Source organism: Felis catus, chromosome D1, assembly GCF_018350175.1.
Source record: "Felis catus isolate Fca126 chromosome D1, F.catus_Fca126_mat1.0, whole genome shotgun sequence".
Classification (NCBI taxonomy): domain Eukaryota; kingdom Metazoa; phylum Chordata; class Mammalia; order Carnivora; family Felidae; genus Felis; species Felis catus.
In genome coordinates this window covers 49576672-49600933 of record NC_058377.1, presented here as the reverse complement: position 1 = coordinate 49600933, position 24262 = coordinate 49576672, and the positions used below count along the sequence as shown (strand labels likewise).

The following is a 24262-nucleotide window of genomic DNA, read 5'->3' as shown; positions in this document are numbered from 1 at the left end:
AGAAAATGGAATAAATGCAATACCTAAACCTGGGGATTCAGAAAAAAAAAAGCCTGTTCTTTAACAGTGGGGATCACAGTGGGGAAATGAATATTCACCCCTATTCATTCCCAGGGCTTGGCACATAGCATTTGTGGTCAAAGGAATGAATTCACACATATATGTGTATATGAATAGGAAACCCAAACATCTGGAAGTCAAATGCTTGAAACACTAGTTATCCTTACTCAACTCCTAGGGGTGGCCATCACCTCCACTCGGCTGGAATAGTACTTACAATTGGCTCTTCTGCCAATGCTCCCTGGATGCACACTCTTGTCTCCTTCCTACTCCCACACCCTAGCTCCTTCTCCCCACCCCAATGCACTGTTTTTCTGAGCTTTCTGGTTGGCATTTACATGGGTTTCACACCCTGCTTTGTTTTCCAGCGCCCCCAGTTCTCCATTCACTATTGTATTTGATGTGGACGCCTCTGCCTAAGGAACCACTTTGAGGAGTCAGGGCTGGAAGAGAAGTGGGATAGCTTCTGTCCCCCCTCAGGAACCTCACCCTAAACACTTCACTGTGTATCTCTGAAATGCTGCAAGAGCACCCTGGAGCTTCTCTGCCCTTCCCGAGGCATTTGAAGGCAGGAGTGCAGGTATATATGGGAGAAGGATGCAAGAGACATGGATTCAAACTTGGGATGCTTAAGTGAGATCTAGTTGGAATTCTGATGCCGCAGTTTTCATTTGGCTGTTTATGGGTCACTGCTTCTCACCACGGGACTCAGCTCTGAAAGATCTGACAGTGGAATTTCACTAACTCTGAGGGGCAGGTAGAGCACAGAGCCAACCATCAGCCTCTCTACCCTCTTTCCATATAATTCAGTGTTATTCCACATTTCTTCCCATCACCTTCCTCCTTTCCTTGCTTCAAGGTGACAGGCCTATTGTGCCTTCATCCCCCTCTTTTTACATAGCAGAGGAGACCCCAGGGAGGCAGTGGATCACCGGCTTGCAAAAGTAGTTCAGATCGCGCCTACCTCCCTTCCTTCCTGTGTAGCCATGGATAAGTTGCTCAATCTCTCTGAAACCTATAAAAGGAAGGTAATTTGCCACTTACCTCACAGGGGTTACAGTAAGAACTAAGTTAAATATGAATGTTAGGTCAATAATATGACTGACATATTAGGTCAATAAACACTACCTCCCTTCTCCTGTTACCAGACATACCATGGTTCTTACAGGTACCCAACAGTCCGAAGGCCACAGAGAGGAAAAGGGAGATAGTGGATCCTTCCTGGACCCCTCACTTAGAATTTCTCCCCTGTTACAAATAGGGTTATGGTGGGAGACACAATAACTCCAATAAGTGATGCATATGACCGAATGACCCATAACCAAAGTGGGAATCAGCAGGCTCTTTCATGGGGCTGCTGTTCTTAAGAGTAAACACAACATCTACAAAGGGAATAGAAGAACTCTGTTTAGAAATAAGTTTCCATGGCTGAGTATATTATTTTCAATGAGGGATTTGATTAGGAGATTTAATAAATGTTATGAAAACACTACTTCCTCTCACATAGCACAATGAAAGCCTGATTGAACACTTAGCATCTTACCTTTACTTTTTCACCATTAATCTCCACTGTCTTAATCATAAAATCAACTCCAATCGTGGCTCCTTGCCCTGGAGGGAAAAGACCCTAAAGAGGAAATAAAGGAAAATAATTAAGCAAATCTTTCAACTAAATGAAATGTTCTCCCCTCTCCCCGCTCGCTATCCATCACCAGCCCCTTCCTTTGGCTGAGTTAACTGGAAGAAAAGAGAACTCTGGTTAGTGTCAGGGGAGCCTTGTTTAATTTGATTTTGTATGTATGTATGAGGGGAGGAGGAAGGAGGGAGAAGGTGGAGAGAGGAATGCTAAAAGAACAAAGAAACTGAAAGGGGGATGAAAAAGGGGGAGAAAGAGGGGTGAAGGGAGAGAACGGAGAAGTGGTGGGGGCCCTGATTTCAAAGATTGAAACAAAAGTCAGACACAAGGGTAAGACCGAGGAGCATGAAGCCATCCGGATGAGATCAGGATTGTTAGAAGAGGGGCAAAAAGGATAGTGCTCCCAAAGAGGTAAATTCCAGGAAGATTAAAACTGGTTATTGGTCTAGGGCATGGACAGTCACAGGGGTGGACAAGCAACATGAAAAAGCAAACAGGAACTCACTACAAGAAACATGAACGAGATAGTGAAGCTTTTGGATTTCCCTCTGCCCTGAGGGTGATAACAATTTCCCTTAGTGCATTGTACCACACATATAGAATTCCATGAGATCAGGGCCCATGACACTTGGAAGATAATCACAGAAAATAAAATTCAGGGAGAAAGTGTAGTAGGAAGAACATTAAACTGGGAGCCCGGAGGTTCTCTGTGTGTTCCTAGGCAAACGAGTCCCCTTCTCTGGGTCTTAAATTCAGTGGGTTTGAGGCTGATGCAAGCATTTCAAAAGAAAACAAAGCAAAAAAAAAAAAAAAAAAAAAAAAGCGGTACCTCAAACTGAAAGGTGAACTAGAAAGATACCATTTTAGCAAAATTACACGTACAATGTGCGTTACTGGTATACAATATTTCCTAGAGGCTCAGGGAGGGACCTGGAGGTGGGAAGGAATTCTATTAAGGAAGAGCTCTGCACCTAGTCCCATTCCCTCTCCACTTCTATTCCAGAATTGCCAGAAATTAAAGTAAAATGGACTTTATTAGCTCTGGCAGCTAAGATTGGGGCATCTTTAATTAAGTCTATTCCCTAACAGGAGAGTTCTTTAATTAAAGTTTGAACTTAGAAGACTGAGCTTCAAACCCATAGAAAATATTCCATTGCATGTCTGCAAAAGATGTAAATATAAACATTCATAACTTTACTTACAAATATTGAATCAATTTTCTTCTATTTTAGTTTGGCTCAAACACAAGGCTGCCAAGCTTCGAGTTTATCACTCCAGCTGTTTTGCTGTCTAATAAATGCCAAAAAAATAAGACAGATCCTTCCCAGCATCTCCCCCATCATTTTGTTCCCCAATTCCTCATGCCTCAAAAACAGCTGAATCCAATTCATTTTAACTGCCTACCAAATAACAAAACCAAACATAATCCTCTCTAGGGAATGTTACTTTTGGGAGGAGTTAAGGGTCTGGGGCATGGGGTGGGTGTAACAAGTAGAGAGAAAAGAAAGGGGTAGTTGTGCTTATTGGTAAAAATTAATGTTCAAAAATGGAAGCATTTTACCTTTAATGACAAAGTTTAAAGACAAAAGCCATATTCCTATGGTCTCAGAGGTTAGGACACAGAAAATAAAAATGACCAGGCTGAGAAGCAGGAGACCTGGGTTCTAATCCTATCGTTGCCACTAACATGACGTATGATGCTAAGAGGTCCTTTGTCCCTGTAGACCTCAGTTTTTCATCTGTGTTATGAGAGGAATAGGCTGAATAATCTCTAAGGGATATTTCAGTAATAAAACAAGGTCAAAGGAAATTTTGATAAAGGTGCTAAAAACTCGTCTACAACTCTGCAGTCTTGTCCTCCTGCCCAAAGCAGAAAAGATTACCGTTAGGCGGAAGTAAAACCAGTTGGAGTTTCCAGTATAACGCCACAGCGGCTGACTAAGCCCAGATGCCTGGTAGCTTCTTACTTTTGATTTCACCGGGCCCAGACTTAGTAAAAAGCATGAGTTTTATTCCGTGTTCATTTACCATGGGAAAATCCCTGGCATTTCCAAAGGTGATTATGCCCTAAAGCCATCTGTGTTATCCAATCTGCCTCTCCAGTTCTGCAGAGAACCACAGACTGTCAGAGCTGGAAGTGGCCTCAGAGATCACCAGGTCCCTTACGTGTGGCAGGGAGGCCCAGCAGGGGAGGTAACTTATCCAGGCCCACAGGATGGGCCAGCGCAGAGTGGGGACTAGGACCCGAGTCTCCACACTCAAGCTGGTGCTCTTTCCAGGGCATCCAGCTGTCCTATGCCTTAGCACAGCTAGTCTCAGCTTTCCCAACTGGCATTTTATGAAAAAATGCAAGATGCCTGCATCATAATCCTGAAAAGGATGCCGTTCATATTTTTTCAAGGAAAATACAAAAGAAGGCCAACTTCAGAATGATTTCTCACTCATTTCTGTACAAAAACAGGCATATAATCTCTGGCAGTAATTCTCAAAAGGGCAGCAGCCCTGATGGGAACTTGTACTTAGATCATACTATAAGGACTCAATCCAGAGGGAACATTTAATTTCGTTCAAATAGTCCTTCACTGTTCTCATTTCACTCCCATTTAATAGACTTAAAAACATCATCATATTTGGTTCTAAACCAAAATGACTCACTCACTTGCCTAGGAGGATGTGAGAGGGCATAGGCAAGGGATTGATTGGCTTAATTTGTATTTGAGTTTTTAAAAAATTAATATTTAGGGGCTCCTGGGTGGCACAGTCAGTTAAACATCCGACTCTTGATCACGGTTCAGGTCATGATCTCACAGTTTGTAAGTTCAAGCCCTGCATCGGGCTCTGCACTGATGGTGTGGAGCCTGCTTGGGATTCTGTCTCTCCTCTCTGCCCCTCCCCTGCTCATGCGTGCACACTCTCTCTCAATAAATAAATAAATAAATAAATAAATAAATAAATAAAAATGTTTAATTAGTATTTAGGTTTAGTCTGAGGTCCAGATTCATTTGATTAACACGTTTAGATTGTTAAGTGATAATCTATTTTTAATCTAATAATCTGTTTTGAATAGCACACCAAAAGCAAAACCACTTGCCCCTTTCACAAAGGAAGCAACAAGAGTGTGGGAGGACTGATTGGTGCACCCAGAGAGCCATGCTCCCCTGAGATGGTTTCCAAAACTCTGACCTAGGCTACAAGAGCTGGTGCACAAAGGTCACATTAAAAACCAGCAGCCAAAACAAAACAAAACAAAACAAAAAAAAACAAAAAAAAACAAAAAAACAAAAAAAACAAACAAAAAAGAACCAGCAGCCAAGAAGCCGGCACTGGGACCGCTCACCCATCCTCTTAGGCTGGGCTGAGAAACCCAACTCTGGACTTCCAAGTTCTCTTACCTGAGTGAATCGTCGGACTAGGCACGTCTTCCCCACACCAGCATTGCCAATTAAAACAATTTTAAACAGGAAATCATAATCTTCCATACTCATTTACACAGCTGCAAGGCAAACACAGGCAAGAGTGAGATGGGGCCTGGTCAGACTTGCCCACAGAGCTCAAGCTGCGCCAGGCTCGTCTCCTCGGGAACAAGGGATCTGACTCATTCGAAGAGCAATTTAATGTTCTTCAGTTTAACGGTGATCTTGCCAGTGAGACAGGAACACAGGTGTCTGGTCACAGATGAACTTTATTCCTTCGCGGTTACCTCATGCCACAGAGCGGAAATGATACCAATGGCCTTTCACCTGGTAACCTTTATTCTGCTAAGTCATCAGGTCACAGGTCACTCCTGTAGCAAGATCTGTTTTCTTTCAGCATGGAAAGGAGATTACAAACCCATGTGCAAATGAGCTGGGAGTGCAAGGAAGCAGGGACAAAAGAGAGCCCATCCAAAGCTTCTAGGTGGTTTATGCACATGCGGTATGTGCCTCTGGGAAGAATGCCAAGTGACTGGGAGACTGAATGAAGGGAAGGAACTAGGAACAAACCTCTCAGTCCCCGGTAAGTCCTGGATGTCTTGGAGTCTTAACCGAGGGAGTTATCACCATCTTCCCCTGCCACCACTGCAGAGCCTCCTGCCAGCCAGGCTGACACCGCAGTACCTTCCAAGGTGCCTGGCTCCTCATTCCTATGGGCTGTGGCATGTGTCACTCCCTCTGCCCGGAATCCCCTCCCTCCTGCCCTTTCTGTGCCACCAAGTCAATCCTGTAAAGCCCAATGCAAGCATCTCTTTCTCTCTGAATTTTTTGCTGCTCTCCTCCAAATAAATTGAAACACTTTCATCATCCCTCTGTCCTAAAACTAAGTGTCTGCTTCATCCTTGAGGGAAGGGATTATATCTTTTGGCTCTATTTCCTAGCCCATGCATGGGACAGTTATATTTAGTAAATGTCTACTCTGTAGAATTAAAAAGTTAATTAGTAGGCCTAATGCTTGAGTGTAGGCCTTAATTTCTCCAACTGTGCTGAAAAGAATACTACATGCTGTGTCTACTTCAGAGGACAGTTGTAAAGATTTTTTTTTTTTAACTGTACAGAAGAGTCTTGGTATCCACAAAGCTCTATCCTGGTGAAAACCATTATAATCTATTGGGTACCTACTATAGCACTGGGCTAACCACGGTAGGAAACAGAGATGAGGCAGGCTCTGCCGTGGAGACTAATGTGAGAAAAGTCAAACAACAACCACAAAATCAAATATATTTCAAACCAGCAGTGAAGCTCATTTCATAAGGTACAGGAAGAGCAGGCCTGGTGGACTCCGGAAGAAGAGGAAAAGGACACCCATTGAGCCCATGAGGGGAAGGGTGCTTGGGAGAGCTGAAGGAAGCCTCAGGATCATGCCTACCAGCAGAGCTGAAGCTCAAATGGCTACGGGGCTGCAGGGTCGAAAGAGAGGCCACTCCACTGAGACTTGTCAAGTAGCTAGGGGGAGGAGATTCCCTATGTGCAGAGATGATTTCTATGTGGGTCTTAACTCATCCTTGGAAAGATGACCGACAACCAGGCCAACATGCATATGGCAGCTCATGGAGTTTTCTCTCAGTTCACCGGGCCTGTGAAGGAAAAACGCTTCTCTGTCAAGGGTCCCCTGTTGTGGAATTCGCTAATATGCCAGGCACTATTCTTGGCATTTTAGATGTATTTTCATTTGTCTTTACAAGTCTCTGAGGCTGGCATTTATTAATGTTACCTATTTTACAGGTGAGTAAACTGAGGGTAGTCTGAAGTCATAAAGCTAATAGCCAGAGTTCAAGTTCAGAAGGCATAGGTTGCCATCAAAAGAACTCTAGCTTTGGAGTCAGAGAGAACTAGTTTCAAATCCTGGCTCTACTATCTTCTAAGTCTATGCCTCTGGATAAGTGAAAATTTTTTGGAGCCTCAACTTCCCCATTAACAAAATGGGGCTAATAACACCTATATCACAGAGTTGTAATGCTTGAAGGAATTCATGGAAATCCCTGAGGATAGTATTTGGCTCTTTAGTCATCCAAACTCCTCAATATAACAACTGTTTTCCATGGTCTGGCTTCTGCCTTCATTGCCAACTGACTTCTCACCACTCTGCTCACATTCCGAGCTCTAGGCTCACTGGATTTCTTCAGTTCCTTAGACACGTGGAGCTGCTTTCCTCTTCAGACTTTCACGTATACTGTTCCTCTGCCAAGAACATAGAACACAACCTCCCCTCACCACCCCCAGCCCAGCTAACTTTTATTTCTCCTTTCAATTTCACTGAAAAGTCACTGTCTAGTATGCTTCTCTGACCTGTTAGGAGGCTGACCCCCTGCTGGACACTCGCATGATACCCTTCCCTGTCCTAGAGTCATACTCACCAAGCTTCATTGTATTGATTTATTTATATCTGTCTTAGGCTCCAAGTGCATCCCTCAGCACCTCCACCCTATACACACACATGCACACACATGACTATAAGCAACATGAAAGAAATGATGTGTCTATCTGGTTGAGTCCCAATCCTAACCCCTCCCCATCAAGGTCACTGTCATCCTTGCTGCCATCACCATCATCATCATCATCGTCTCATTCTATACTACTAACTCATTTACTCCTCACAGCACTCCTAATAGGTGGACACTATTAGCATCCGAACTTGACAGATGGGGATACTGAGGCACAAGAGAAGTTAAATAAGAAGTTGTTAAGGTCCCACCTAACTGGTGGAGCTGAAATTCAAACCCAGGTAGGCTGGGTCCAGTCCCCCATGGACATCTTTAACACATTACCTACAGTGCCTTTCCCAATGCCTGGCTTGTGGCAAAAGCTTAAGAAAGATCTGATGAATTGAATGATAAGGGGCAAGCACTCAATAAAATGTGATTTCCTTTTTCTCTTCCCTCTGGCTTCACATCCAAAACTCTTGCCACCACACTGTAGTAGTTTAATTAAGAATCAAGGACAGACTCCAGATAAAAATTCAGGGATGCAGTATATTCATTAAAATTCAATAAAGCTTTAATAGTGAGAAGAAAAAAAACCTCAGAGATAGGGACAAAGACAGCAGGAGGACGTGGGGCTCTCTGGGTCCCACACGGACCACAACTCACTGCTTTCGTAAGCCAGTGAACAGGGAGCACAGGACCAGACAGCATCCTTCTGTGCTTGGACTGTTTGCCACACATTTACTCCTCCATCTTTGGCAGAGGTCAAAGACATAAGGCAGAGAATTCAGAGAATGTCCAAATTTAAAGGCCCAAAAAACAGGGCTCCTAAGAGGTTTGCAGCGTCCAAATTCTGCACCTTCAGGGAAAGAAGGGGAAGAATTACTTGGTCAGAGTCAATGCTGACAGTCAAATCTCATGTGGCCAGCACCTAGAGAGAGCCACAGAAGATAAAGTAAGGCCCTTCTCCTTTCTATAAGAAGTCAATTTAATGCTCTGTTGAATGTTGTTGTTGTTGTTGTTGTTAAATAAAGCTCTGGGGAAAAAGTGTTTGGTCTTTTTAAAAACACAGGGCTGTCTGTGGCTAAGGCTGGACTGTATACTATGGGTTACCTGCTGTGGTCACTGTGCTGTCTCTAATAGAAAACACATTGCTGACTGAAAAGATCACAGGATTCTCTGAAAACTATGTCTGAGGAAGCCCTTCTGACTGGTAAGTAAGGCAACAGCTCAGGCATTGCCAATCACCCTGGGATAAGAAAGCATTCCAGGAGAGGGAAACCCATTCAAAATCAGTTAGTGACACACAGCCCTAAATTGACAACAAAAGTCACACCTACTCTGGGGAGCAAACATGTCAAAAGGTATGCTACTGACTATTCTAGGGATTTTTTTTTTTTTTTAGATTTTTTATCTAAAGAGAGAGAGCAGGAGACAGGGGGGAAGGGCAGAGAGAGAGGGAGAGAGAGAATCCCAAGCAGGCTCTGCACTGTCAATGCGGAGCCCAATGTGGGGCTCGAGCTCACAAACCATGAGATCGTGACCTGAACTGAAGTCAGACGCTTAACCGACTGAGCCACCCAGGCGTCCTTATTCTTGGGATTTTATGTTATATCATTGTTAATGATAATAGTCGTTGACACTTATTTGTACTTATGATGTGCCAGGTACTCTTCCATGTGTACGTACTCATTTAATCTCCACAACAATCCTATGAGGTGTTTTTATTATCATCCCCAGCTTACAGAGGAGGGAACAGAGGCATAGAGAGGTTATCCTGAAGTCACACAACTAGTGGGTCTTAGGACCAGGATTCATACCCTGATCCATCTGACTCCAAAGCCTGGCTCCTCTTGAAGTAGGATGCTGCTGTCCCCTGCCCTGTGGTAGACAGCACTGCTGGACCTGTCCTAATGGCTGGAGGCTCAGCTGAATGGAACCCCTCAATGCCTGTGAGCTGCAATATTCTAGAATCTCCCTCCTCTCGAAGCAGCACAGCCACATTGATAGGGCCACACACTGATTCCGGATCACACAAGCACAACTCTTCACAGTGTCCTCTGACCCCAGGTCTCTTTGAGGAGCTGGACCCTGACTTTCCCCCAAATACCACTCCCACAATTCATTCATCCATGTAACTAAGTATTGGGCATGGGGCAATAAACAGGAACACTACTCAGATGAACCCGTAAAACCCCAAACATCATAATCACTACAGTAGCTCTACATATATGGACATGTGTATAAGATTCACAGGAAAAATAGATGAGGAAAAGAAAAAAATGCATTTAAAAAAGACACAGTTAAATGAGGTGTACTATGAAAAGAAAAAAAAATTCTAAAGCAATGTGATCTTGGCAACATAAACCATTTATCAAAGTGACCTTAAAAAAAAAAAAACACACTGTATTCTCCATTGCACATCAGTACATTTTCCCCCTCACCCTTCTGAGCTCAGTATGACAGATAAAGTCAAGGCTTCTGGTAAACAGTGGCTTGATTCCCTCTCCCAGCCCTGCTCCAGAAAATGATAGTTTGGGGGACTTGTCCTTGTTCAAAAACCACATGTCTCATTCAAGTCCTTTTCGCTTTCAGGGTCTCAACCTTGAACTGTAAACCGAGGGGGTTGGGTGAGGAGGCACCACAGCCCTTCTCAGGACAGCGTGTGCTGCCATTCTCTCATACCAAAGAGGCAGCATGGGTAATGACATCAAGAGATGTGGGTCTGCTAAAGAGCTGTGTAAAATCTCCTCATCCATAAAATGAGGATAACAGAATCTATTATCACTGAGTTGCTTGAGAGGCAAATAAGATAATGCATGGAAAGTGACATTTAAAAAAATATAATAATCAAATGTCATATGACTAGAGCTATATATGACAAGCGTTACATATACTGATTGCAGAAAATACAGCCAAACAAAAAGGAAGAGAAAATCACTTATAATCTCTTTCCCTAACCACATCCCTGCCTGGGGATAATTATAGTTAACATTTTGGTATACATCCTTCTAGTTTTTTTGTTTATATACACTGACCTATACATGTATACATTTAAAAATGTATAGATTTTAAAAACAAAAGCAATTATAACATTAGGCAGAATTTTTTGTTTTCTATAGAGTGATATTTTCCCCAAACCCAAAATCAGAACACATGGTCTACAAACAAAACTGATTACCAAAGACTCTCAGCATTCATTCAACATTTATTCCCATGACCCTAAATACTCAAGTAAGGGGTGGCAGGAGGATAGCTTCACAGTGACAAAACTTTGAGAAATACTAAATACTATGACTCAATCTTGAAGATTTAAAAGATTCTAGGGGTGCCTGGGGGGCTCAGTCGGTTAAGTGTCCAACTCTTGGTTTCAGCTCAGGTCATGATCTCATGGTTCATGACTTCAAGCCCCACATTGGGCTCTGCACTGACAGCATGGGATCTGCTTGGGATTCTCTCTCTCCCTCTCTTTGCCCCTCCCCATTCCTCCCTCTCTCTCTTTTTCTCCCACAAATAAACTTAAAACAAATTATTTAAAAGGTTCTAAAAATTCCCATAATGACCCAGGATTTACCATATGTGATTGTAGCTGAGAGTTCTTTTCTCATCCAACACCTTTTAACAAAAAAAAATTCCACACTACTAGGGCTCCATGAAACATAAGTGAAGTAAATGTTATTTTATAGCACCTGAAATCAGGGCTGCACCCAGGTAGGGCTGCTACATGAAAAAATAAATAAAGGGAAAGGGAAAGGGAAAGGGAAAGGGAAAGGGAAAGGGAAAGGGAAAGGGAAAGGAAGGGGAGGGGAGGGGAGGGGAGGGGAGGGGAGGGGAGGGCAGGCCCAGATAAATTTCAATTTCAGATAGCAACAAATAAATTTTAACACAAGTTTGTTCCAAATATTGCATGGGACATACTTCTACTAAAAAGTTATTAGCTGTTTATCTGAAATTCAAATTTACTGGGCAATACTACCCAGAAAAAACTTGAGTAGTCAGATCTAGTAGAAACAGAGGCCCCAAACATAATATGTGTACCCAGAAGCTGTGGAGGGCGATTGGTAAGGCATGAGAAACAAGATAAGCCTGATGAATCCAAAACAACAAACAGAGGAATAAAAAAGGGCAACAAGTAACATTTGAAGGTATTTCTGAGCTTGGGTATTTTATAATCTGAGTCGGACTCCAGGGACCAGGTTCAGACTGGCACACAGAGCTCTGCAGGTGAGTCTCCCCCTTCTGGACAATCCCAGGGCACAGTGGACCTTCTTCTAAGTACATTTCCATATGTACGCCTGCCTGGTCCAGGGGGCTGTGCTCTACACATCTACTGCCCCTAGTATCCTTAAGGACAAGGACCATGCTTCAATAAGACACTCACGTCAGCATATCCCAGTGCCATGTTCAAGTAGACACTGGGTTGCGAGCATTTGATCTTTCACTCTGACAAGGTTCTGTCTCAGGAAGCTCGTTAGTGCTTAATTACTAGAAGGCAATTACTAAACATTACTATAATCAACTGCTGCAAGCCTACTTGCTTTACATAAGCTGCTAATTTCATGTTATTGCAAGTTATCGTTCTCCTTGGCCAGAGATGTCAAACACCCACCTGTGCCATGGCTGCTCCTCACGCACCCGGCCATAATCTCCAGTGTTCTGACGTGGCCCTTTACAGTTTACAACATGCTTTCACAGACATGATCTAATCTGCACCTGCCAACAATCTCATGAGCTGGTTCTTATCATTCGTTATGCAAGTGAGGAAACTGATGGTTTAGGTAATAAAGTGTCACCCTAAGTCACACACTAGTGACTTGCAAGGTGGCCTCTATATCCTAGACACCGAGGATGTAAGGATTTTACATTCTATCATTGTTAATAATAATAATAGCTGAAACTTAATTCAATGCTTATTATGTGCCAAATACTCTTCTACATGTACATACTCATTTAATCCTCACAACAACCCTAGGAGGTAGGTGCTATTATCATTACCCCCAGCTTACAGAAGAGGAAACTCTAAGCCTCCACCAAAATTACACAGCTAATGAGTAAAACTGCCAGGATTCAAAACCCACGTCTTTCTGGGAAAAAATTAAGTTGGAACTCTATCTCATTCCTTATACTAAAATAAATTCCAGATGGATTAAAGATTTAGATTTTGAAAAATGAAAACATAAGAGTACTAAAAGAAAGCATGGTCTATATAAAATCTTAAAGTGGGGAAGGCTTTCTAAGAATTACTCAAAATCAAGGCCATAAAATAAATAGATTGACCAATTTGACTAAATAAAAAAAAAAAATTCTGCATTGCATGGCATGCCTGGGTGTCTCAGTTGGTTAAGCATTGACTCTTGATTTCAGCTCAGGTCATGATCCCTGGGTTGTGGGACTGAGCCCTGCTTCCAGCCCCGTGCTGAATATGGGGCTTGCTCTGTGATTGTCTCTCTCTCTCCCTTTGCTCCTCTCCCCCAACTTGTGCACACACACTCTCTCTCTAAAAAAAAAAAAAAAAAATGCTGCATGGCAGAATAAAAGACGAACTGATTAAGATATCTGAAATACATATAACTAAGGGCTAATTTCCTTAAATGCTTAAAGAGATCCTATGAATCAATAAGAAAAATGGAATAAATCAATAGAAAAAATGGACAAAGGACATGAGCAGATAGTTTACAAGCGGGGGAATAAAAATGACACATTTTTTTTTAAATGATCAGCTCTACTCCTAAGAGTAAATTCAAACTCTAATTAATTTATAATTCTAAATTATAATTCTAGATAATTAAGATTATAATTTATAATGAAAACTATAATAAATTCATAATCAGAAGCCGTTTTTCATTTCAGACTGGTAAAGTTCACTCTGTATAGGAAAGAGTATGGAGAAATTGGGCATGGGTATACCACTGGTAGGAAGTAAATCAATGCAACCTCTACGGAGGGCAATATTGATTTAAAACTAAAAAGGCTATTACAAACCCTCAGACCCAGCAGTTCTACCTCTCCGAATCTATCCTACTTATGTAATACATGTGTACAAGGGTACATGTAGTAGGGTATTCATTACAACATTTGTACTAACAAATATGAAAAACAACCTGAAAGTCCATCAGCAGGAAAATGGTTGTAAGATTATGAAAACCATACATCAATATACCATGAAGCCTGCTGTGGACATCTGCAAGATGCACTAAGTGAAAGAGGCAAGGTAGAAAATGGTGTGTATAGTATGAAAAGGGCACATTCAATTATTTAATCTGTATAAGCATAAAAAAATCTCCAGAAAGATACAAAAGAAAACTACTAATAGTGTTTGACTCTGGAGAGGCTCTAGTATCCAGCTCTAGGAAAGAGGATAACCTCCAGCTCTTAACAAATTGTGTTCCGACCTTCCATTCGGTCTGCAGTAGTGCTGGAAAGGCAAGATGATTTTCCTAAAACAGTGAGAGAAGTCCTTTTAAAAAAAAAAATCTGTTTGGGGTGCTCTGTTTCTATCTTTCTGTCTTTCTCTTTGTCTGTCCGCAGCATCCCTTCATGTGACAGGGAAGGAATGCCCCACCCAGCCCCACCCAGCCTCAGGGGTTGGCCTTTCCAGGCCCTTGTGTGTGCCATGGTTTTCTCTCCAGGTCCCAGCACTCAGTTCCTACATGGTGGATTCATTCTTTCATATCAACTGCCTTCAAAACCAAGCATCCATCCTATCACAGCCAAACAAATAGAACAACAGTCTGTTTATTTCACTAGTAAAAACAAAACTCTCACACATCTGTATCGTGTATTACAGCTCAGAAATTACTCACTGCACTCTGATACAGAATCCTCCTGAGGAGGGGGGAGGAGCCTATCTTGTTCTCCCCATTTTACAGAAATGGGACTTGGAATCCAAAGAGTGACTTGCCTCAGGCCATACAGCATGTGATCAAGAGAGCCAGAAAAGCATGCACAACGGGTCCCCTGACTCTAAATCAGAGCTATCTCCAGGACAAACAAGGCCTGCAAATATAAATCCCTCCTGGGCAGTCCCCTGACTCTAAATCAGAGCTATCTCCAGTACAAACAAGGCCTGCAAACATAAATCCCTCCTGGGCAGGACCACAGGTGTTAAGCACCAGGGGAGGCTGACATGGACCCACGGATGAGAAAGAGCTCAAAAGCAGCCTTGGGGAATATTTTTTAATACATGTGAAAAATAAAAATAAAAATAAGGCAGGCCTGAGATTGCCACAATATCATTCTCAAAAAGAAAGACAATGAAATATTTTATTTTATTCTTTGTATATATTACCTTTCATATTTTCCTATTTCCTAGAAATACACAATAGATCTGGGAAACCAGGCATGTAAGGGAAATGAAAGTGAATCCATGAAACAGCATTTCATCAGCACTAACCAAAGCAAATGTCTGAATTCTCTTGCTGAAGTAAGTGCGCTCTTTCACTTTCCATACTAAGAAAGCATCGCTGTACTGAGCACAGATTTGATTTTCCTCAGAGGTGACAGGAGGAGGGAGGACCACTGCGACAGAGCCACTTGGGCCCCCAGTCAGTTAGCTCCCCAGGCAGCCCTAGGTTGTTTGGTACCAAAGCACTGGGGCGCAGGTGCTTGGCAAAGAGTCTTGGACGCGCCAGTAAATACTGGCACCTTGTTTCCTGGGGAAATGAACGATACCTTTCCCACTCATTAATCCCTTTCCAAGGTGGGGAGTTTCTATATGCAAAACATGTTTGTGGAACTGATCTAAAAAAAGGCCTTTCCAGACCCAACTTGCAGCTTCCGCCATCTGCGCAAGCAGGCCAGGCTCCCTCCGTCGTCCTTCTCCAACAGTAAACAATATCACCCTCAAAGAGCTCTGAGGGTTTGTCCCAATGCCCTCCCCTCTGTGTTCTCTAAGTTGGGGGCTGTGTCTAATCTTTCCTCTGCAGAAGCTTTCCTGCGCCTGTTTGGCTGGACCGGAAGGGCCTCCTTATCGGCATCTTCAGTCTCCTCCCCCAGGCTGAGCACACAATACCCACGCCGCCAGGCAGCCAGGGCGCAGGGCTGCAGCCCACAAGTGGGCCTAAGCACTTCCCCCAGCCTTAGGGACCCAAGGTCTTTCAAGGACAGAGGTGTCTCCTTCTCTGCCAGAAGACTGTCATTCCAGGCTGGACCCTTCCTGCAGCTGTTTAAACAGATTCCCTCCTCACTGGAAGCATGAGAAAAAGTGAAGGGGAAGCAAGTGTCCCCATGCTCTGGAACTCAGACGGGTGAGAATAAAATACAGGAATTCTCCCAGGTTGGTCTCTCAAGTTTGTCCTAGTTCCTGTGTCACTCAAGAGAATGACTATTTGTCTAGAGCCTATGTACATGACACACACCAGCCATTTCATCCTTGAAACAACCCTGTTCCAAGGGCACGGGGGGTAGATTTCTTAGTTACCAATACTAACAATAATCTTTTACATCTATAGAGCACCTCAACTTTGCTAAGTGCTTTCCTGTAAATTATCTTATTATTTGCATCCTGGAAAATTCCTATGCAAAAAGATAGAGTAGAAACTCTCGTTCAACATGGCTCCCCAAGACATACAGACACACACAGCATGCCATCAGCCATCTGTCACCAGTGCCTACAGATGTTCTGTCAGAAATGTAGCTCGAATTCCCCCTTGGCACCACCTTTGTCCCTACCACAGCAACCTGGCTCAGAACCAGCCCAAGGCTTAGCTGTTACCCAATCAGCCTGCCATGGACTTCTAAACAGGTGAAGTATATAAACTGGCACAACTTTCCTCAACAGCAAGTTTTCAATATTCTTCAAAAGCCTTAACAATCATATTCTTTGATCCAACAATTCTGCTTCTGGGAATTTCTTAAGGAATGATTCCAAGATGGGTACAAAGATTTATTCACAAGAAAGTTCATTCCAATATTACTTAGAATTGACCTCAGAATGGAGAGAGAAGTAAAGCCTCTATCCAAAAATAGAAAAGAGTTACAGTTTTGCATTTTTTGAGCCACATGATGTAACATTATGAAATATATACTTTGAAGTACATTTTAAAATGCTTCCCTCTGAGTAATGGGATTATGGATAGTTTGTTTTCTTCTTTATATGTATCTCTTTTAAAGTTTTCTTCAATAAACATGACAGAAATAATACACCTTATTAAAGTATCATAGAGGCTCAATACTAGCGAAGGGAACATGGGACAGACACACATCTACACAGCTAGTGACCATCCACATTCAATTGGTTCTTCTTCGAAAACAGGCTGTAACTAGGTACAAACCAAAAGCCGTAACAGAGTTCAAACCTTTCATGCTGTGAGCTCACTGCTGGGAATTCACTTTAAGGAAAGAACTGAACAAACTCAAAATGCTAAATGTGCAAAAATGTTGATTACATCTTATCTAAAAGAACTGGAAACAATCCAAATGTCCAACAAGGGATAGTTCAGTATGGAACATCAACACCATGGAATGCGGGGCAGCCATTAGAAATGCCAATTATGAAAACTATGTGGAAATATGAAATAATGTTGACAATAGGCTGTAAAATAAGAATACACAAAACTGCGTTTGTCAGGACTGCAACTATGAAGAATAAGCATGTATGTGAACAAGGACATTTTAAAAGTAAGAGCATGTCATGTTAGGATTATGGGATTACAGGGAGCTTTTTATTTTTTAAGTTTTGTCCATTTTTTTTTTTTTTAGGTTTTTGCATGCACCATAGACACATATTTTGAAAAGTTGGAAAACACAGAAAAGAGGAAAATCAATTACCAAAAAGAGCACAATCCCTGTCAGCATTTTGACACATTCCTCTTCCCTGTCTCTTTTTCCTATGCACTGGGTGATTTGGTTTGGTTTTTACCACTATAATCATGCCAATGTTTTCTTTAAAGCAATTATAAAATCAGTTCAATTTTTTAAAAATAATCAGTGAACTTAACAAAAGTCCTGCCAGAGAACATAGTAGTGGGTTTTTCAAGTGTTTTCTAGAGAACTTACCTAACACAATGTCTGTTTGTCAGCAAAAAACAGACATATTGCACCATTGTCACAATAGATGGATTGATCAAAGTTCCATAAACACCTGCAGAAGACTCTAAAGCTTATTTCAGTAATCACAGGTCAGGAGCAGAGAGAATACTGTGTTACCGAGGCTGACATAGTGGGAAACTTGGAAGACAAAAAATACAACGATGTACCAAGTTTTCAGATCAGAAAAAAAGCTTGAAGGGAACAAATCCAATTGGTCATTAGGTCTGAAATATTTTACCTCCTTTTCATCTCTCACATCATCTCCAGTCCAGCTGTCCTGATTTCAGTGGGGCCAACCTCAATACCTTGGCAGCAGCTGCCCTGTTCTTCCTCCATGCCACGTGGACTCCTCCGGGGAGAGACACGGAGACAGGGACAATCACTAAGCAGCGCATGGGCTCTGCTGCCCATGATGTGAGAGTGGGCCCTGGCAAGAGTGAGAGGGGAGGCTGAGCTGGCAGTCGCTACGGAGGGGCTCAGTTTCTGCAGGAGTGTGATGCTCTTGTGCTTTTTGAGCAACAGGGCCTCTCCACACAAACCAACTATTCATCTCTTACATGCATTCTACCAGAGACCGCCCTCTGTCCCAAGGCTAGGGGAAAAGCTGCGGCCTTGGGCGAAGTGTGACATGAGACGCCACTGCTTACATGGCAAACCTCGCTCAAATACTCCTCACTTCAAGGAGAAAGGTAGCTGTATTTTTTGCCTTAGAGGCTTTTAGCAACTAACCCATGTACAAAATGCAGTGTAATTCCACTGCAACAACATGACCATGTCAGTCCCACACTTAAATCTCCTCGGGGGCTCCCGGCTGCCCACACAAAGCTGTCTGTGAGAGGAAGTAAAGTGCCCTGTTGAAGAAGGCAAACTGTGGAGCCAAACTGCCTGACCGAGTCCTGCCTCTGCCCTTTATGTTTTGAGCGGCCTTGGGCAGGATCCCTATCCTCTTGGTACCTGTTTCTTCATTTGTAAACAGGGATAATAACAGTACCTACCTCATAGGATTATGGTGCATATTAAAATAATTAATAAAGAACAAAGAATAAAGTCTGGCAGATAGGAAGCACTCAGTAAATGTTAAGTGCTGTTCCTGTTATTGCTATTGTTGGAGAAAGATCAACTTCTCTAGCAGGGCATACAGAGCCATCCATGACCTAGGCCCTGCCCATCTTTCTAGCTATTTCCTGTGACCTTTGAGTTACCACTGCCACTGTGATCACACAGCCATGCCAGGCTCCCAGAGGGCAGACCCCAAGGCAGGTTCATCCCTCCACACCTTTGCTCACCTTTCCTCTACAGCCATTCTCTCCTTGTTGGCTGATGAGCAACTATAGATTTCTGAAACCTTCCTTCCTCTTCCATGTGGATTAGCCACTCCTTCCTCTGTGCCTCCACTATGTTCTGTTCAGACTCTCTTCATAGATACTTTATTATCCTCATTGATTTATGAATCCTGTTTCCCCCACTAGACTTTAAAGACAGAGGCCCCTATGAATTCTTAACCGTATCCCCATTTCCTGGCGCTCAGTTGACCCTAAATACTTATTAAATAAATGCAAAAGAAATATTGATCAGAACACACAAAAGTCGGGAAAGCTTTTCAGAGAACCTAAACACCAGGGTTTGGAAGTCAAATCCCAAAACACTGACTCGAAGGAAAGTTAATTGGAAAAGATCATATAACCAAAGAGAAGAAGAAAATTATGATCTCCCAGGAGAAACCTTGTTTGTAATGCCAAACCTTGTTGTAATGCAGTTGTCTCTGTGTATATTAGGGGATGGGGACAGAAGTGACATTGATAATGGTTCTAAACTAGCTGATGTCAACTATTCATTGAACAGTACTTTTTAAACCTTTTCTTCAGAAAAAAAAATGTGGAGTTATAGCTGATTGGGAAGTACCTTTCACCTTGTCCAGAGCTGTCTCAATATAAAAATACTACGGGGATCCAGACTGTAAGCAAGAGAATGAATCTTTGCTGAAAATCTATAATAAGCCAGATGCTTAAAAAATAATATATTTTAGGGGCATCTGGGTGGCTCAGTCAGTTTAGCATCTGACTTCAACTCAGGTCATGATCTCACGGTTCCTGCTGACAGTGCAGACCCTGCTTGGGATTCTCTCTCTCTCTCTCTCAGAATAAATAAACTTAAAAAAATATATATATTTCCTATTCATTAAATATAATATGCTGGGCACAGAACTATTCACTTCACATGCATTATCAAGTTTGATAGTGTAAGTCCTTAACAACTGTGAGACATAAGTATTAGGCTCTCCATTCTACAGATGAGGAAAACATGCTCACCCATCCCATTCATTGGTAGTGGGCATCTACCATGTGCAAGTACCGATCCAGGACTACAGGATACAGCAATAAACAGACAGAGCTGCCCCACTTCATAGAATATGCATTCCAGTTGGGCAGCAGAGCAATGAATGAATGGAGAAATGAGCATATATATTAATGAACAAGAAAAATATCAGATAGCAACAAGTACAGGTAGAGAATTAAAATAAGAAGGGACAGAGTGACTAGACAGTAATTTTATTATTTTTAAAAATTTTTAATGTTTATTTTTGAGAGAGAGAGAGAGAGAGAGAGAGAGAGAGAGAGAGAGAAAACAAGCAGGGGATGGACAAAGAGAGAGGGAGACACAGAATCTGAAGGAGGCTCCAGGCTCTGAACTGTCAGTACAGAGCCCAACGTCGTGTTTGAACCCATGAACTGTGAGATCATGACCTGAGCCAAAGTCGGACACTTAATGGACTGAACCACCCAGGAGCCCCTAGACGGCAATTTTAGAGTGGGATGTCAGAGAAATCCTCTCTGATGTGGCTATGTTTACAATGAGATTTGAACAAGAAAGAACCAAGCACATGCATATTGGAAGAAGAGCATTTCAGGCTGAAGAAGAGCTAGGGCAAAGGCCCTAAAATGAGAATGGACTTGGCAAGTTCAAGGAACCAAACCAGCACAGTAAGGCTGAGTCCACGAGGAGAGGGCTGAGTGAGTGACATGGCGCAGGTCCAGAGACATTGGTCCACCAAGGCATGGAGTGTGGATTTCATTCTGAGTGCAATGGGAGGCCAGCTACAAGGGGGCGGGTAGGGAGTGTGGCACAAACTAATGAACAGTTTTAAAGATTTCTCTGATCTCTGTAATGGAGGGTATAATGAATGGTGTGGATACAAGCAGAAGCAAGGAGTCTAGTTAGGGGGTCACTGCACATGGTCTAGGTGGAGGATGATATGACTTGGACTAAGGTGCTGATGGTGGAGATGTGGGAAGCAGACACGTTTGGGAATGTTTCTGAAGCCAGAGAAGATAAGACTTGCTGAAGGAATGGATGATGATGGGGAAGAAAAAAAGAAATCAAAAGCAATGCCTAGATTGGCTTCAGCACTGAGGGGGGACAGTAGCACCACTTACTGGGGTCGGGAAGATTGAAGGAAGAACAAGTTTCAGGTGGAGACAAAGTCAAGAGTTCACTTTCGGCCATGTTAAATGTGCAATGCCTCTTAGGCATCTATTTGGACATGAGTCTGGAGCTCTAGAGGAAGTTTGAGGATAAAGATACAAATTTGAAGGTCATAGGCAAATGGATGTTATTGGAAGTCATTGGATTAGAAGAGGATATCTATTCTCTGTCTCGGAGAAGGGAAGGAGACCATTGCAGAACATGGAGCGTGTTACCACTTAGAGGTGGAGGACATAAGGAGGAGAGCCTAGAGAGGTAGGAAGAGACCCAGGAAAGTAGAGTCCAAGAAAACAGTGAAATCAGTCTTGTCAAATGCTGCTGAGAAAATGAATAAGATTAAAAGAAAGCAGTGGCCTTCAACTTGGTCACATGAAGGTCATTCATTGAATGACATTGGCAATAGTCCTGGTGGGACAATGGAAAAAGATTAGAGGGAGGGAAAGGTATCAAAGCCCAAACTGTGGACAACCTGAAAGTTTTACTGAGAAAAGGAACAAAGAAACTTGAAGACAGTTAGAGGGGGATATAATGTCAACAGAGGTGTAAATTACATAATGAATTTATTTGGCAATAGTTAACGGACAAAATTAGAAAACATTTTGGGATTTTGGATGGGGGGGTTGTTTATTTTCAGATAAGAAATACTGGAGCATGGTTATTTGCTACTGAGAATTACCTAGTGATGAGGGTAAATCTGATGAGGGCAGAGAGAAGGTGCATAATTACAAGATCAAAGATCTATAAGACTTATTCTTTTTTTTAAATTTTTTTTTTTAACGTTTATTTATTTTTGAGACAGAGAGAGACAGAGCATGAATGGGGGAAGGGCAGGGAAAGAGGGAGACACAGAATCGGAAGCAGGCTCCAGGCTCTGAGCCATCAGCCCAGAGCCTGATGCGGGGCTCGAACTCACGGACCGTGAGATCGTGACCCGGGTGAAGTCGGACGCTTAACCGACTGAGCCACCCAGGCGCCCCTATAAGACTTATTCTTAACAAAATTCATAATGTGCCCAAGGTAGAAGAATTGGTAGTCTAGGAAGCTGGGATATTAACCCAGATCTATTCTGACTCATAAATGCATCCTTTTTTTCATACCATTCACTGTAATAAATACAGTAGCATTTACAAAAGATCCCAATTCCAGGCTCTGAAGATAATCAGTATCTAGTTAGAAGGACTCTTACGAGAACTTGGGAGAGCCAACACAAACAAACACCCCCTTCTATATAAGCAAGCTCAGTTCAACACACAGACTGTCAAATGTCATTTCCACTTACACATCTGGTTGTCGTTCTACTATCTATAGGAACTTCAGTTGTTTCCCTTATATATTTGGAGTGCTTCTGAGGAGAGGACAGGGATACCGAGACAAATTACAGTGCACTGTAAGGGAACACTGTTGAATAAACTCTCTAGTGACGATAATAAAGTAATAAAAATATGTTTTCAATGCCAGTTGTGTGTTTTGCAAAAGTAAAGATGGGAACTGAGGTATGTGATCATTTGTTTCTCTCTTCTTTACACAGCCATCTCAGGAAGCAAGTGACTGTGATTATATCAGGAAGTGGCTTCTCCTCAACTGTTTCCCAGGCCCACTCCTGCCCTCCCACATGGCGCACAGCCTCACTTTTCTCTCACCTGGCTTCCTGTTATCTGTTCTAGTTTCTCTCAGGGCAATATAAATGCCATCTCCCCCATGAATTCCTCCCTAATCTCTCCTTCTCTGAACTTTTATAGCACTAAGGACCAGTACCACATAAATTTGGCTCTTCATAATATGAAGTCTTAAAACTATTCTCTGATTCAAATATCAGAGTGAGAGTAAATACTCTTCAGTCTGTTGGCCATTGTTACTTTGAGAGGTAGCTCAGTAGTATAAACATTCAGATGGATCTGAGTTGAAATTGTGGCTCTGTTCCAACTCTAACAAGCTAAGTGATCTTGGGTGAGTCACTTTCTGAACCATGGCTCCCCTACCTAGGATTGGAATAATACTACCACTGCCCACCACCTTGGTATGTGTCTAAAATATGCTGGGAGGCACCTGGGTGTCTCAGTCGGTTAAGTGTCTGGCTCAGGTCATGATTTCATGGTTTCATGAGTTCAAGTTCCAAGTCAGGCTCTGCACTGTTAGTGCAAAGCCTGCTTGGGATTCTCTCTCTCCCTCCCTCTTTGCCACTCCCCCACTCATACTGTCTCTGTCTCACTCAAAATACATAAACTTTAAAAAATTTAATAACCTTAAATAAAAATAAAATAAAACATGCTGGGCAGTTTGCTCTTCGGCTGAAAACTACAAACCCATGGTTTTCAAAATCAAGTCTGAAATGCTTCAACCTGTTCACAACATCCTGTCAGCTTCTCCTCATTCCTAGCCTACCTCACATTTCCTACGCTGGTGACAACGAATTCATCCTGATATCTCTCACCCCATGCTTTGCCTTTGGTCCCTTCAGTCCCTGCACCTTCATGCCACCTTGCTCAGGTGTCACTCTCCCCCTGCAATCTGGGCTTGTCACCTTCCACCCCTTCCCCCACACAGGTTAGGTTCTCCTGTTTGGTTCTCCCATATTACCCCAATCATAGCTTCATTCCTGCACTTACCCCCATTGCTTATATATTTACAGGACTATTTACTCCATGAAACCAGGGTTCCCTGAAGGAAAGGACTGAACTTTATTCATTTTGTATCCCCAGGAGCACAGCACCTGCTGCATAAAGGTACTTATTTCTACTCCACCATTCTGATGCCTGTCTCTTCATCTATGAAATAGGAATAATATCACCTACTTGAAGGGATGGAATTAAGTTTAAATATTCATTTTACCACAGGGTGTCTGGCATACAGCCAGCCATCAGTACATTTGATTTATATTCTCAGCATCTCCTGATTTGGCCTTCTTATTCTGTCCTTTAGGAACAGGCTCTTCAACTGACCTTGTGTCCTTCCTGTGAGCTCTCTCCCCCATCCATATGAGGGTCCCAAGCTCCAGATCTGTCTGGAGTTCGCACTCCTGCCAGTGCCCTCTGAACTCCGAGGATGACTTAGCTAAGGCACCAGTGCAGTACTGCATACATTTCTCGAGCACCTGTGTGCAAGGCAATGTCTCAGATGCAGCAGAAGTGACACAACATGTACAGGGCGCCTGGGTGGCT

General features: G+C 42.7%; 1 protein-coding gene across 4 annotated transcripts in view; it reads right to left on the bottom strand.

Moving 5' to 3' along the window:
* Positions 1-24262, bottom strand: part of RAB30 (RAB30, member RAS oncogene family) — an 84482-nt gene that overhangs the window by 19142 nt on the left and 41078 nt on the right. For 2 of the 4 annotated variants that reach the window (XM_045038673.1, XM_045038675.1), the window contains exons 2-4: positions 5089-5189; positions 1604-1687; positions 1025-1075 (exon numbers count right to left, since the gene is read on the bottom strand). In XM_045038673.1, coding sequence (XP_044894608.1) covers positions 1025-1075; positions 1604-1687; positions 5089-5181 — 228 coding nt within the window. In that variant the 5' untranslated portion in view covers positions 5182-5189. Of the gene's footprint in view, positions 1-1024; positions 1076-1603; positions 1688-5088; positions 5190-17859; positions 18049-24262 lie in introns of all 4 variants that reach the window. The other 2 variants (XM_045038674.1, XM_006936880.5) reach the window with 2 other exon arrangements.